The following is a 16,089-nucleotide window of genomic DNA, read 5'->3' on the forward strand; positions in this document are numbered from 1 at the left end:
CAGTGTGGGTATGAGTGTGTGTGTATATGAGTGTGTGTGTGTATGAGTGTGTGTGTGTGTGTGTGTGTGTGTGTGTATATGAGTGTGTGTGTATATGAGTGTGTGTGTATGAGTGTGTGTGTTTCTTATGCAAGTAAATTATGAACATTTGAGAGTGCCAAAAGGAGAACATAGCTACAGCATCTTGCTGTGAAATTCAATACACTTCACCCTAAAAATGAAAATTGCTCCGACACAAATCAAAGTAATGGTAAAAAGGCTCTGACATGTTTGATGTAAAATGAACACCAACTGCATACAGTGCATTCAAACAGTACTCCAGTGTTAAAATCAATATATCAACGGTTTGTTGTGCATGTACAGTACTTCTAATCATCAGCAGACAGTAATCCAGTCAGAAACAGACAGTAAAGGTTAGCTGGGCAGTACACACCTTGTCAACTACACTAGGCATGCACATGGCATCTGAGGAGCGACTGACAGGCGACTAGCTAACCTACTGTCTCTCTCTGATCTCTGTTCTGTAAAACACTGGTCAGACACAACCTCAGAATAGTCCTACAGTAATTGCAGACACAAAAACTAGAATGCATGCAGTTGAGTACAGTTGTTTGAGCAGCATAGACATACTCATTACAAACTCAAATTCTAGTCCTGTATTCTGAAGTGTGTGTGAAGTATGTTCTGTGCTGCCTTCTAGGAGTGTGTATGTGTATCTTGTCCTACCTTGACCTCCTGACTGGTGAACACCTCAACGTCCACCACACAGGCGATGAGGACAGAGATATCACAGTCCAGGTTTCGGGAAGGCATTTCCACTTCTCTCTGCACCGTTCAGACAGACAAATAACTGCGATAATCTACAACTCGGTCCGGAGCACCTGGCTGTGTGTGTGTTCACGCCGGTGTGTGTGTGTGTGTGTGAGGGGGAGAGTGTGTGTTGTGTTCTGAAGAGCCCACTGTAGTAATCTCTAGCTGTGAGGGAGGCTGGTTGTTACTCGGAGCTGGCTGATTGGAGAAGCAGAGACGCCGAGAGGAATCAGACCACTAGCCCCCCTCCCATCCCCCATTTATGACATCACTGCCCCCAGCACACACACACACAATATCAAACATTGATTTGCATTCCACACAATGCTCCCTAAAATCAAGACACACTCAGACACATTGGCTCTGGGGAAGGATTCAAATAATATTCTGCAGTATGAATATGGAACATTAGCTTCATAAATACAAGACTGATTCACGCTGTGCTATACGTGAAGCAGTGGAGGCTCCTCAGAGGAGGAAGGGGAGGACCGTCTTCCTCAGTGAACTTGAAAAATAAAAATAGTGAACAGTTTATCCGTTTGAGATAAGACTATAATAAATATATTCACGTCACCAAATAATTGATTAAAAGATACTGTTGCAATGAAGGTCTACAGTACTCTCAGCAGCACTCTGTAGGGTAGCACCATGGTGTAGCCGTAGGACAGTTAGCTTCTGTCCTCCTCTGGGTACATTGACTTCAATGCTCATGATTCTCACCCCCTTCCATAGATGTACACAGTAATTATGACAACTTCCGTAGGACGTCCTCCAACCTATCTGAGCTCTTGCAGCATGAACTGACATGTTGTCCACCCAATCAAAGGATCAGAGAATGAATCTAGTACTGAAAGCATAAGCTACAGCTAGCTAGCACTGCAGTGCATAAAATGTGGTGAGTAGTTAACTCAGAGAGAAAGGCAATAGTTGAACAGTTTTGAACAAATTAATGTCTTCCAAAATTAAGGAGAAACGAGAGAGACAGAGAGAGCGAGAGATATTTCGTAGTATATACTTTTTCCACTTTCACTTACTTAGCTAGTTTAGCCTACTCAAACACCCAGCTCAAACAGAGAGGGATGCTATGTTAGCTAGCTGGCTATGTCTATCCAACACTGGAACTCTTCCAAGTCAAGGTAAGCTTTTGGTTTTATTAATTTATTGCCACCAAGGCCCGCCGGTGTAACTGCTAAACTGCTTGCTGCAGACTGTACACTGTACTGCATGATTGTAGTGGGTTTACTAATGTGTTAATTTTAGTAGCTATGTTGACTATGATATGACAACGATGTAGGCTGTGTGTAGCGGTTAGCGGTCATGAAAGTTTGGCTGGAAATATTTTTTTGCCCGTTCACAGACAGTTGATGTGTTGTGCAATGAAGTCCACAAGCGAAGGGAAAAGGTGAGAGGAGGAGAGTGCATAGATAGATGCGAGAAGGAACTACAGTGGGGGAAAAAAGTATTTAGTCAGCCACCAATTGTGCAAGTTCTCCCACTTAAAAAGATGAGAGAGGCCTGTAATTTTCATCATAGGTACACGTCAACTATGACAGACAAAATTAGAAAAAAAATCCAGAAAATCACATTGTAGGATTTTTAATGAATTTATTTGCAAATTATGGTGGAAAATAAGTATTTGGTCACCTACAAACAAGCAAGATTTCTGGCTCTCACAGACCTGTAACTTCTTCTTTAAGAGGCTCCTCTGTCCTCCACTCGTTACCTGTATTAATGGCACCTGTTTGAACTTGTTATCAGTATAAAAGACACCTGTCCACAACCTCAAACAGTCACACTCCAAACTCCACTATGGCCAAGACCAAAGAGCTGTCAAAGGACACCAGAAACAAAATTGTAGACCTGCACCAGGCTGGGAAGACTGAATCTGCAATAGGTAAGCAGCTTGGTTTGAAGAAATCAACTGTGGGAGCAATTATTAGGAAATGGAAGACATACAAGACCACTGATAATCTCCCTCGATCTGGGGCTCCACGCAAGATCTCACCCCGTGGGGTCAAAATGATCACAAGAACGGTGAGCAAAAATCCCAGAACCACACGGGGGACCTAGTGAATGATCTGCAGAGAGCTGGGACCAAAGTAACAAAGCCTACCATCAGTAACACACTACGCCGCCAGGGACTCAAATCCTGCATTGCCAGACGTGTCCCCCTGCTTAAGCCAGTACATGTCCAGGCCCGTCTGAAGTTTGCTAGAGTGCATTTGGATGATCCAGAAGAGGATTGGGAGAATGTCATATGGTCAGATGAAACCAAAATAGAACTTTTTGGTAAAAACTCAACTCGTCATGTTTGGAGGACAAGGAATGCTGAGTTGCATCCAAAGTACACCATACCTACTGTGAAGCATGGGGGTGGAAACATCATGCTTTGGGGCTGTTTTTCTGCAAAGGGACCAGGACGACTGATCCGTGTAAAGGAAAGAATGAATGGGGCCATGTATCGTGAGATTTTGAGTGAAAACCTCCTTCCATCAGCAAGGGCATTGAAGATGAAACGTGGCTGGGTCTTTCAGCATGACAATGATCCCAAACACACCGCCCGGGCAACGAAGGAGTGGCTTCGTAAGAAGCATTTCAAGGTCCTGGAGTGGCCTAGCCAGTCTCCAGATCTCAACCCCATAGAAAATCTTTGGAGGGAGTTGAAAGTCTGTTGTCCAGCGACAGCCCCAAAACATCACTGCTCTAGAGGAGATCTGCATGGAGGAATGGGCCAAAATACCAGCAACAGTGTGTGAAAACCTTGTGAAGACTTACAGAAAACGTTTGACCTGTGTCATTGCCAACAAAGGGTATATAACAAAGTATTGAAAAACTTTTGTTATTAACCAAATACTTATTTTCCACCATAATTTGCAAATAAATTCATTAAAAATCCTACAATGTGATTTTCTGGATTTTTTTTCCTCATTTTGTCTGTCATAGTTGACGTGTACCTATGATGAAAATTACAGGCCTCTCTCGTCTTTTTAAGTGGGAGAACTTGCACAATTGGTGGCTGACTAAATACTTTTTTCCCCCACTGTATATATACAACGAGCTGTTTTTATGTGGCTGCTATGTAAGTGAACTGTGTTTGCGTATGATCAGGGGTGTATTCATTGCGCCGATTCTGTTGAAACGCTTGTTTGCAACTGTTGGACTAATGATTACACCCTAGATCAGCTAGATGCAGGCAAGAATGTGCAAGGCGGTATTGAATGTGTCACTGTCTGTCACCTTAATTACTCAAAGTTCTCTCGACCTGTGTACCTACGTTGTAAACTTTCATTCATAGGCTAGTTAGTAGCAACCTCATGATGGGTATAGGGAAAATTAGAGTATCATGTAGTAGCCTAAACCTATCGATGTTACATTGAACTGGGTGAATGGAATATGAATGAGTCATCCAATATGCTGTAATAGAAGTAAGGCCATGTTCATTAAAATAATTATCATCCTCCCTCATTTTAAACGGCAACGACCGCCACTGACATGCAGCAACATTCATGTAAGCTTGCGGGATCAGACAGCTTTGTGAGGCTAATGGAACATAAACCAATTAATGTAATATTCTAAAAAGATTGTTAAAAGACTAGTATAACCACTCATAATCATATAATAATCATATTATAATTCATTTCCGCATCCTCATTGCTTATTCTACTGTAGTATAAACTACTTGTGATATATCAAAGGAGGAAATGCTGATGATTAATACATGGGTCTAATGCTGACATTATTTCACAGGGGTGCTTTTGTGTTCATATGACATCTTCCACTGACCAGTCTGCCGCCTCCTCCTCGTCATAGAATCTGAGCTACCCGGTGGTCAAACACGGCTATTTGTCCAGGGTAAACAACAGAGGCTCCATAGAATACAGCTAACACATTATCTCCATGGAATACACATCGATCGGGATAGTACTCATCTGTATGGGAATACATGCGATGCACAGAACACCAGCCATGCTGAGGCAAGAGGCAATTTATTATATGGCGGTATTGCATGACTGTGTTGAGTCATACACTCACACTAATGCCAACCAGGTACACTCCATTGAGGGTAGCATTTGTTTGCCTCTCTCCACTCCATCTCGCCTTCTCATTTCCTGTCTCTATCTCTTACTCTCTATTTTCCCCCGTCTCTCCCTCTCTCCTCTCTGTCTATTCAGGTATATTGACAGAACGATCCTGCAGTGCTAACATAATATTTGATCATGTTGTCCTTTCTTAATGGAAAAGCAGCCTCTGTCACCCCGACCACACACACACAGAGCCAGTTTTCCTTGGTGTCGATAAACGACCCATCTCAGCCTGTCACAGACCGATGGAGGGGCGACCAGGGGGCAACTTTGAGGGGTGAACACAATTTTATTACATAATCCCACCTGACTCACATGGACCCGTTTGTGTCGTTGAGCTGAAAATGAAAGCGTGTAAGGGCTTCAACACAGCCGGACCAAGACCACATCGCTTAGACTAATTGCACTGGCTGAGACAGAGGCTGGGGCTGATTGCACATACCACTACATGGTCCTTGATAACAAACACACACAAAGACAGACATTTCTGTGTAAGCAGAGCAGTTTAACAGCCACTTGTCCACATGTCAATCAGTGGCGGTCAGTGCCGTTTATGATGAGGGAGGATGATTTTGATTTTTTTTTATGAACATGGCCTTATTTCTATTACAGCATATTGGATGACTCTCATTCATATTCCATTCACCCAGTTCAATCTAACAGCGATAGGTTTAGGCTACTATGTGATACTCAAATTTTCCCTATACCCATCATGAGGTTGCTACAACCTAGCCTATGAATGAAAGTTTACAAAGTTTTTATTTGTATGAAATTCACTGAGGAGGATGGTCCTCCCCTTCCTCCTCTGAGGAGCCTCCACTGATGTCAACAGAGTAAAAATGTGACCAGAGTTAGATGAGAGAGACAGTAACAGCAGAGTTAATGGAATATTGTCCACTCCTGATATTTGAAGGAAGTGAAATGAGATTGATCAATAGAACTGCACTTAAACTGATGTATGTTCACTTATCCGATGTGTACTTATCAGGACACAACTGTATATAAGGTAAGTTGAAACCAAACAATCAGTTTAAACCAATAAAGCCTCCTACTCTCCAAGGTTTTCTATTGTAAATAAAGCACAGTCCATCCATTTAGCTGCTTATCTAAGGCCACACAAAGCCATCATCACCCAGCCACAACGGCCTGCCTGTCTGCCAGTGGGAAACCCTTGATTAGATAAAGGAGAGTCACAATAGACGGCCCACCCAGTCTTCTAACCAGTTATTGACAGACAACCCTTAATGGCGAAAATGGAAAATTGAGTGTTCAGTGGAACAGCAGCACAGAGAGAGAGACCTTTGTACCCAGACTCTGCTGGGAAGTGCCTGTTGTCACAGGAGTCTCTGGACAACACAGAGAGACAGAGCTGTTTCTAGGTTCAAGATGAGTGTTTCAACTTCCACATTATAAACAGTGTATACATGTACATTACATGTGCATGCACTGCACGTAACCATACAGAAAAATGACAGTTTCAAGTGCATACAGAAAAGCTCAGAATTCCTAGAAACACACAACCACACTAAGAAAAAGGCAAATAAAATGCTATTTGAATGGTCAATCAAACAAGCAATCCCATAAACAACAACATGGAACTTAGGGGGTGAATTAAATGACAAAGAGCTTCCATTGTCAGCTGAGCTCAAGTAGTTTTTTTGTCTTCCATTCACTCACTTCTTCCTTTTATTGTATCTGATGGATTCTGATTCCGGCCTCCTGTATTCAGTGCTTCTATTCTGTGTGTTTGTTTTATTCAGGTGTTCAGGAGGACTAAAACAATAAAGAGGTGTTGTGGTGAATGACAGAGAGCCATCCTATCTTCTCATAGACAGTCAACATTAAACACAGGGACGTATTCTTCATTAAGACCCAGCTTGATACACCAGGCCCTCTCTGTACTGACTGATGCTGGCCTGGCTATGCCTGAAGAAAATGCAGGTTGGCATTTATTGGGATGACTCATGACCTGGAGGCAGCTCCGCAGGGTTGTCACTACCTGGCATAGTCACACAAGTCATCACATTTGATTTTAAACCTAACCCTAACCTCACTGCTAACCTTAAGTCCAAAAAGCTCATTTCTGTTTTCATGAATTTTGACAATATAGCCATATTGCCACTGCCCATCTAGTGGAAATCGCTCAGCTCTGCCTCCAGGACAAGATTCATCCCAGTAAAAGTAAATCTGCACCAGAAATACTGTAGTGCTACCAGGACCTGATGTGAGGAGGCCCAGAACCAATCTGTGAGGGGTTTGTTATGGAAATGTCCCTAATCTCAGACTGCTGCCTCCGCTGAAGCACCACCTCACTGAGAATTCAGACCCAGTCACACCGCTATGCTGCCATCACAGTCAGCAGAGAGAGGAGAGAGGAGATGAAGGGAGAGTGAGAGAGGAAATAGAAAGAGAGGAATGAGAGAAAGAGAGTAGAGGGAGCTCGAGAGAGATGGAGAGAAAAAGAGAAGGGGGAGAGAGGAGAGGGAGCTAGAGATGGAGAGAGCAGAGAGAGAGAGAGAGAGCTGTGGTTGAGATGACAACATCGTGAGGTGAGGTTCATATAAGGTGAACAAATAAAGGTGTGACTAAATCTACACTACAGTTGCTGAGGGAAGTGAGAGCCTGAGAGAAAAATGGGGGTAAAACAAAAGGTGAGATATTGATGGAGAAGGAAAGCGAGAGCCAAATGGAAAATTATTGGATGCCAGCAAATATAAGAGGGGGAAATCGGAAGAAAGAATCAATGTTGTCCAACACGAATGCAAAGGAGTATATAGTGCACATACTGTACTGCCTTGTGAAGTGGAGACACTGAAGACACAGGGACCAGTTGCCTTTATTAAGGCGTCCGCATGCTTCCCAGCCGAAACAGTTCGGAAGAGTGACAACATTTTGTTTTTGTTCGTTTTGGACTTCGGTAAGGGTTTTTTCGGCTGGTCGGGCACACAAAATGTTTTCTATATACACCCCTTCGTCCGTGATTGGTCAACTGTAGGGATTCTTCAATAAAGTCTGTTATTCAACAAGAGACGACTCGTTTTCATGAAAAAAATATATTTGAGAAATAATGCACCAAACAGCTTAGTTATATGTACATTTGCGAAAAAAACTATCTAATATATACTGGCTACAGTACATGGCCAAACAGTACTATTGCTGCTTTTTTCTAGTTTTTCAAGCGATGGTCTTTTAAGGGAGTATGCGACCACACATTCGGTTCGCCTAACTTCGGCTAGCCGCCAGCCGAACTGAAGCATGTTTGACGCCTTTAGGATCCCGCCTAATGTCCACTCCAAGCGTGACAGCCATAGATGCATCTCTACATTACTGATTCCATCCCTGGACACAAGAACAAAGCTGCAGCTGTCTTCAAAGCGCACTGTGTGACACACAGGACCTAGTCGTATCAGCATCTCCATCTAAAGGAAAAGCAGGTGGCCAGATGGCTCCTATTTCCTCCCAGTCAGTCAATCTCAAATTGAATCAGACAGTGGTGCCTTATGCTACAATACACAGGGGCTACATCTGCAGTTAGGGCCACCACAGGAGGAAATAGCTAGGCTACATCTCTCAGAGGGGGAGAGGAGCGGCTGCAGAACTTATTTTGTGATGCTAATACTAGGACATGGTGAGGCGTCTCACACCAGCTCAAGCCAGCTCTCTCTCTCTCCTCACAGACAACTGAGCAATCTCAGCTATGACGTCAAAGAGGCAGTGCACTCACAGGCAAAGCTAAAACTAGCTCATGAGGGTGTCAGTGTTTGCATGGGCATATCACTGTTTAAAATGTAGCTCATAAGTTTCAGACTACAGGCTCTGCAGAGAGAGCGAGAGAGAGAGAGAGGGAGAGAGAGAGAGAGAGAGAAAGAGAAAGAGAAAGAGAGAGCGAGAGACAGAGAGAGAGAGAGAGAGAGAGAGAGACAAAGAGAGAGAGAGACAGAGAGCGAGAGACACAGAGAGAGAGAGACAGAGAGAGAGAGAGACAGATAGAGACAGAGAGAGAGAGAGAGAGAGAGAGAGACAGAGAGAGAGAGAGAGAGAGAGAGACAGAGAGAGAGCGAGTTGGAGGAAAGTGAGAAAGGCAAAGAGGGAATGGAAATGAAACAGTGAGTCAAAGGGAGAGAGGGATAGAAAGGGGAAAAGCAAGCGAGCATAAGAGAGAGGGAAGAGAGAGAGATGAGGGAGTGAAAGAGAGAGAGAAGACTGCAGAGTGATGACTTGATTAATGAGAGGGCTGATGAAAGACTCATGTTGATGCCAATGGACTCAGCTCAGCAGCACACAATGCAGGGAGGAGAGGGAGGAGAGGGAGAGGGGGAATAAAAAAGGTGGAGAAGGGGAGGTGAAGAGAAGGAGAAAATTAAATAAATAGAAAGAGAACAGAATAAAAGGAGAAAAGAGACATTGGAGCATGCATCAACCTGGTCAGGTCAACCAAACTGAATCTACCATTCACAGGTCAAAGACACTATTCACATAGCCAGTATTAAAGAACAGCTCCTCATTAGACAGCGAGGGCCGTTTCAGCTACAGAGCAATATGGTCTGTGTGACAGGAGAAGAGGGGTAAAATACAATACAACTTTATTGTCCATAGTTACAGCGAACAACGGAAATGTGTCTTCTCTCTTCAGACACACAGTTGAGAGGAGCACAGGGTCAAGCTGGATGGAGAGCATGGTATGGGGTTAAGGGCCTTGCTCAAGGGCCCAACGGTAGGGGAGTTTTTTGGTTAGGATATGAACTCAGCAGCCCTCCAGTTGCCAATCAATTTCCCCCCTTTTACAGCGCCCGGCCTGGGATTTGAACTGGTGACCTTTCGGCTACAGGTTCAACTCCTTAGCCACTGGGCTACCTACCGCTCCCTGGGTGACTCTCTAAATGACATTGAGACTGAAGCCACACTAGTTAATGTGTGAATTATTTATGATTGTGGTGGTTGATTGTATTTCGTGTTGAGCTTCATCAGCAGTTTATCTACTTAAAGGATTAATTGCAGATACATTGTTCTGTTTTCTATTGGAGTATATCCTCCATCAGTTTATACCTGTTATGAAACAGAGAGTGCAGTATCTGTGTGTCCACTAGGGGCAACAGTGGAAACCATTGTGTGGTTAGCTCACGTGTCCTGGCCATTCCTTCTTTCTTAATCCCCCCTCCCTCCAATCAATAAACTGATACAGACCACTGTCCAATGTGGTGCCCCCACCTCTTCTCTCTCCACCCCCTCCATATCTCTGACATAGGTTATGCTCCATCCATTCCCATCTTCAACCCAAAACACACTCACAGTTATTTTCTAAATGAAGGAGGGGAGTATGTGTAAGGGCCTGGTGCACTCTGGGAAATCAAGAGCATTTCCTTAGTTACTGGAGAGCGCCAGCAGAGGGGAAGTGTCTCAACGCGCCAGGGCATCCTCTCTGAAATGTCATTGAAGAGAGAGAGCAGAGCAGAGTGGCCGGACGGTGCAGGATTAAGGCAAATTTCTCCTGGATTAGGGACTATTTATATGGGATTAGGTCCATTCCTCCGCTATGGAGTTTGAGAGTGACCCACAGAACAGTTTTCTGGTAGGGATTATTACACATCTCCAGCAGAAACAGGTCAGGTGATGGAGGAAGTGCCTGGAATACCATGACAGGTAGTGGAAGCAATGACATAGATACAGTAGAACAGCAAATTGGGTTGTTAGAGCTCCCAATGCTAAATGTTTCTAACTGTCAGGCATGGAATTTGTAACACCAGTCAGCAGAGTATGGCAGATTTAATTAAATTTCACTCATGGACATCTTAGTATTTTATAGCATCTGTCCATCCTCAGCTATCCCTGCATAGTCCTGCCCAGCCGGGATTTAACACCAGGAACTATAAATAGAAGCAAAGCCAGACTGTCAGAATGTTAACTGTTTTTTCTCTCCTCTCCTGAGCAGCACAGAGAAAGACAGAAAGACAGACAGAAAGACAGACAGACAGCGGTGGAAGAAGAGTAAACACAACACACAGCACAGCTGTGGCTTTTATGTAATGAATAAAAGCAAATGACAAGGTTGGGATATATTTGGATTAAGCCTTTTCCTAAAATAAATGCAATTCAGCCGGCTGGGATTTGGTTGTTTTTTCTGCGAGGCGAGGGATTAAGGCTATTGTATAAGTCCCTGACTTTATTATCAATATTTGATACCTCTGGACCTCCCTGTGTTTGATCCTGTCTGAAGAGGTGAGGGATGAGTGTGTGTGAGTGTGTGTGTGTGTGTGTGTGTGTGTGTGTGTGTGTGTGTGTGTGTGTGTACCGCTCTTTATTTTCACGTTACATCCTTGTTTCCAGGAGTGGTTTAGTAAATAGACCATTATTCCATCCAATATGCTTAGATTTTCTCTGCTTAAGACTTTATTTAGCTAGGTTTAAATGAAAATATGAACATACAAATAGGCTATCTGATGACCACAGCCACGTCCAGTCCACAGACCTGGAGTCAAGCCATCTCTCCCTGAGGCCAGCCAGCTGCAGCTTGGAGCCTGGAGGAGAGGAGACAGCAGGCAAAAGGAGGAGGGCTTCTGACTGGTGAAGGTTGGGTCTGGTCCAGGGCCAGATACGGAGGGGTGAAGGGTGCAAATACATACAGCTGTACGCTACTCGCCCCGATAATACATTACATTACCTACGCCCCTCTCTCCCCCCATCCAGTAAATAAAAAACTGAATGCATTCAACTGAAATGTGTGTTATGCATTTAACCCAACCCCTCTGAATCAGAGAGGTAAGGGGGGGCTGCCTTAATCAACATCCATGTCGTCGACGCCCGGGGACCAGTTGTTGTTAGGGGTTAACTGCCTTGCTCAAGGGCAGAACCGCAGATTTTCCCACCTTGCCGGCTATGGGATTCGAACCAGCGACCTTTCGGTTACTGGCCCAACGCTCTAAACCGCTAGGCCACCTGCCACCCCAACCGTGGACAATGGTGTTCAGCACGGTCAGGTCATATCTGTAATTAGAGGGTGAGGGTCAGACCTCCGTCATTGTGTGACAACCAGGGACCATTGACCTACTATTACAGGTCAATCTCCATTCTATATTATAGAGCAATGAATGTCAGCACCTGCTACAGCACACATGACTCCAAACCACCAACACATACACAGAGACAATATGTAGCAAGTGTCCAAAACATCTGTAGACCTCTACTGCATTGACGACAGAGGTTACAACAGCTATGGTTGTGCTACCATTGTCAGCCAATCCATACCAGAGGAGAACCACGTTTTTCCCTGTCCCAATGAGAGCTCCATTGGTCCTGCTACCCCTGGTCCTGCACGTACACCCTGGGCCCCACACCTCTCCTCATCCCCTGTGTCTGTCAGCAAGGTTACTGTGGTCTCTGTTTACACAACTTGATCTGTCTTTATCTTCACTCAACACTACACACACTTAACAGCTCCACAACTGCACCACACATGACCCAGTTAGGGCTGTGTGTGTGCGCGCGTTTATTGTGTGACGCTTGTGACCATCGACCTATGGAAATGGCCCAGGCAACGGACCGCTGCGGCAGTAACAGTAACAGCAGTGCTAAAAGCAGTGTGTAGCAGTGACAGTGTGTGTGTGTGTGTGTGTGTCAATGCTCGCAGTACAGACAGGGAGGCAGGCTGCTGTTGTGGTGCTGCCAATCTCTCTGTGTCTCTGTGTGTCTCTGTGTCTCTCTCTCTCTGTGTCTCTGTGCGTCTCTCTCTCTCTGTGCGTCTCTCTCTCTCTATGTCTCTGTGCGTCTCTCTCTCTCTCTGTGTCTCTGTGTGTCTCTCTCTCTCTCTCTGTGTGTGTGTGCGTGCGTCTCTCTCTCTCTCGCTCTCTGTGTGTCTCTCTGTGTGTGTGTGTGTGTCTCTCTGTGTGTGTGTGTGTGTGTCTCTCTGTGTGTGTGTGTGTGTGTCTCTCTGTGTGTGTGTGTGTGTCTCTCTCTGTGTGTCTCTCTGTGTGTGTGTCTCTGTGTGTGTGTGTGTCTCTGTGTGTGTGTGTGTCTCTGTGTGTGTGTGTGTCTCTGTGTGTGTGTGTGTGTGTCTCTGTGTGTGTGTGTGTGTGTGTGTCTCTGTGTGTGTGTGTGTGTGTGTGTCTCTGTGTGTGTGTGTGTGTCTCTGTGTGTGTGTGTGTGTCTCTGTGTGTGTGTGTGTGTCTCTGTGTGTGTGTGTGTGTCTCTGTGTGTGTGTGTGTGTCTCTGTGTGTGTGTGTGTGTCTCTGTGTGTGTGTGTGTGTCTCTGTGTGTGTGTGTCTCTGTGTGTGTGTGTGTCTCTGTGTGTGTGTGTGTCTCTGTGTGTGTGTGTGTCTCTGAGTGTGTCTCTGTGTGTGTGTGTGTGTGTGTCTCTCTGTGTGTCTCTCTGTGTGTGTGTCTCTGTGTGTGTGTGTGTCTCTGTGTGTGTGTGTGTCTCTGTGTGTGTGTGTGTCTCTGTGTGTGTGTGTGTGTGTCTCTGTGTGTTTGTGTGTCTCTGTGTGTGTGTGTGTCTCTGTGTGTGTGTGTGTGTCTGTGTGTGTGTGTGTCTCTGTGTGTGTGTGTGTCTCTGTGTGTGTCTCTGTGTGTGTGTGTCTCTGTGTGTGTGTGTCTCTCTCTGTGTGTGTGTCTCTCTCTGTGTGTGTGTCTCTCTGTGTGTGTGTGTCTCTCTGTGTGTGTCTCTCTGTGTGTGTCTCTCTCTCTGTGTGTCTCTCTCTCTGTGTGTGTGTCTCTCTCTGTGTGTGTGTCTCTCTCTGTGTGTGTGTCTCTCTCTGTGTGTGTGTCTCTGTGTGTGTGTCTCTGTGTGTGTGTCTCTGTGTGTGTCTCTCTCTCTGTGTGTCTCTCTCTCTGTGTGTCTCTCTCTGTGTGTCTCTCTCTGTGTGTCTCTCTCTGTGTGTCTCTCTCTCTGTGTGTCTCTCTGTATGTGTGTCTCTCTGTGTGTGTGTGTGTCTGTGTCTGTGTCTTGCCACTCGTACTATGCCAGTATGTTATTTTATTGAGTTTCTTGCATATTTTCTTACTTTTTAACTCTGCATTGTTGGGAAAGGGTTTGTAAGTAAGCATTTCACGGTAAAAGTCTACACCTGTTGTATTCAGCGCATGTAACAAATAAAGTTTGATTTGAATAGTGTCAGTGCAGTGTGTTTGTGCATGGGTGCGTGCATGCATCCATAGATGTGTGTTCGATGGGAGTAATGTCTGTCTCTCTCTGGCGTCACTCTCTCTGTCCCCTGCAATGCTGTTCCTCATCCCATTGGCTGAGCAGCTGTAGCTGTGTGACCACGCCAGGCGTTCATCTGTCTGCTAGTCAGTCAGCGAGACAGTGTGTGTATGACTCATCCATTGCACACCACTGAGCTGAAGGAATTACACACTGACTGCTGTTAGAACACACCAGCAGGCAGACAGTATGGATGGGCATGGTTATTCGAATATTCGAACGGACGTTAGTATTCGATTACTTGCAAGAGTATGATTTGTTGGAGAGAAAAAAAGCTTATTTTAATTAAAAGGCTTTGTCTAAAATTAAATGATCTATGTGACATTGCTACATACAGGGTTAGACCATGACATTATACATTTATATAAAACAACAGTTTTATGACAGTTTTATTAAGTGTGCTCCATAAAGAATACCGGTAGCCTACACACGTTTCAGGTGTGTAGCTTGTAATTGTCGGTCAATCAAAGCAGCACTCCAGTCAGAGGCTCCATGTGTAGCAAGTGAAGTGGGAGAATTCAAATCAATGCAAAATGGAATTACAATTACAGAATGAAGTTGGCTAAATGAGAAGGAGTAGGCTACAATGATCAACCAACAGGTTGTTTAATTTGAATGGAGTTGTTGTAGACAAGGATGCAGGGAGTGCAGCAAAATAGTCTAAATTAGCCTAGTGTAGCTAGCTAGATTCTTTACATTTACATTACATTTATGTCATTTAGCAGACGCTCTTATCCAGAGCGACTTACAAATTGGTGCATTAACCTTATGATAGCCAGTGGGACAACCACTTTACAAAAAAAAAATTATATCGATCTTTACATCGATTTGATGCAGTCAAGACAGACACTACCAGATGAGATGAAAGATAACCTATTGCAGAAACAAGTTTGTCTAACTTGCACAAGTCGGTTTGGTTACTTTGTCTCGTTCCCTCTGTGTGAGACAAACCGGCCCCTGCTCCTCTGGTGCCCCTACCCCACCATCTGTGCAGAAACACACAGAAACACACTCCTCCTCTACTGAGTCGCACAAGCAATTCTCCATGGAAGTTTAACAAAATATATTTTTTTCTTTAAAAAAAAAAAAACATTATATTATTTGAATAGTGAAATAATTCAAAATGCCCTGTCTGTCTGCTAGCAGGCAGACCGACCGACAGACAGACAGACACCAGGGACAAACAACACTTCGCCTGATCACTTGCCTGACTCGAACCCATGGCCTTGACTGTTAAGTGTGCTATAGGAGTAAAGAGGGTGATGTCTGGGTTACTAAGTGCACACACACACACACACACACACACACACACACATTAACACACACACACTGAACCTTCTCTGGCATGTTCCCCAGTCAGGGAATGAATAAATGATTAGACGTTAGTGAATGGCATCATCCTGCAGAGTGTTTATTTGTCTACTTCCAATGACAGGGAATTGAATCTGGTCAGACTAACTGCAGCCAGAAAACAAGTCATCACTTCTGTTGATTTGCAGAGAGAGGGACGAAGAGAGAGAGTATATAGAGAGAGACGGGGAGAGGGAGAGATAGATAGATAGCGAGAGGAGAGAAAGAGACGATAGAGAGACAGGGAGATGGAGATATATTACCATTTGAGTCTTTTCCAGAGCGACTTACAGTTAGAGAGTGCATACATTTTTCATACTGATAGAGATGGAGAGAGAGAGAGAGATAGCGAGAGGAGAGAGAGGATAGAGAGACAGGGAAAGACAGGGAGAGAGAGAGAGAGACAGGGAAAGACAGGGAGAGAGAGAGACAGACAGGGAGAGAGAAAGAGAGGAGAGAAAGTGAGAAGAGAGGATAGAGAGAGAGAGAGAGAGAGAGAGAGAGAGAGAGAGAGAGAGAGAGAGAGAGAGAGAGAGAGAGAGAGAGAGAGACGGAGAGACAGACGGAGAGACAGACGGAGAGACAGGAGAGGGGGAGAGAGCGAGAGAGCAAGAGCGAGAGGAGAGAGAGAGACAGAGAAAGGGGGGAGAGAGC

The 16,089-nt window shown here is 44.7% G+C and overlaps 1 protein-coding gene across 2 annotated transcripts in view; it reads right to left on the reverse strand.

Moving 5' to 3' along the window:
* The window catches only part of LOC311108559 (calcipressin-2-like), a 109,776-nt gene that overhangs the window by 38,285 nt on the left and 55,402 nt on the right, over positions 1 to 16,089 (reverse strand). The window contains exon 1 of one of the 2 annotated variants that reach the window (XM_084151215.1): positions 727 to 992. The exons of the other annotated variant lie outside the window; for it this stretch is intronic. Within the exon in view, the coding sequence (XP_084007341.1) occupies positions 727 to 813 (87 nt within the window). The 5' untranslated portion in view covers positions 814 to 992. Of the gene's footprint in view, positions 1 to 726; positions 993 to 16,089 lie in introns of those variants that run through there. 2 annotated transcript variants of the gene reach the window in all.

This window comes from Coregonus lavaretus (genome assembly GCF_964263955.1).
Source record: "Coregonus lavaretus genome assembly, chromosome: 33".
NCBI lineage: Eukaryota > Metazoa > Chordata > Actinopteri > Salmoniformes > Salmonidae > Coregonus > Coregonus lavaretus.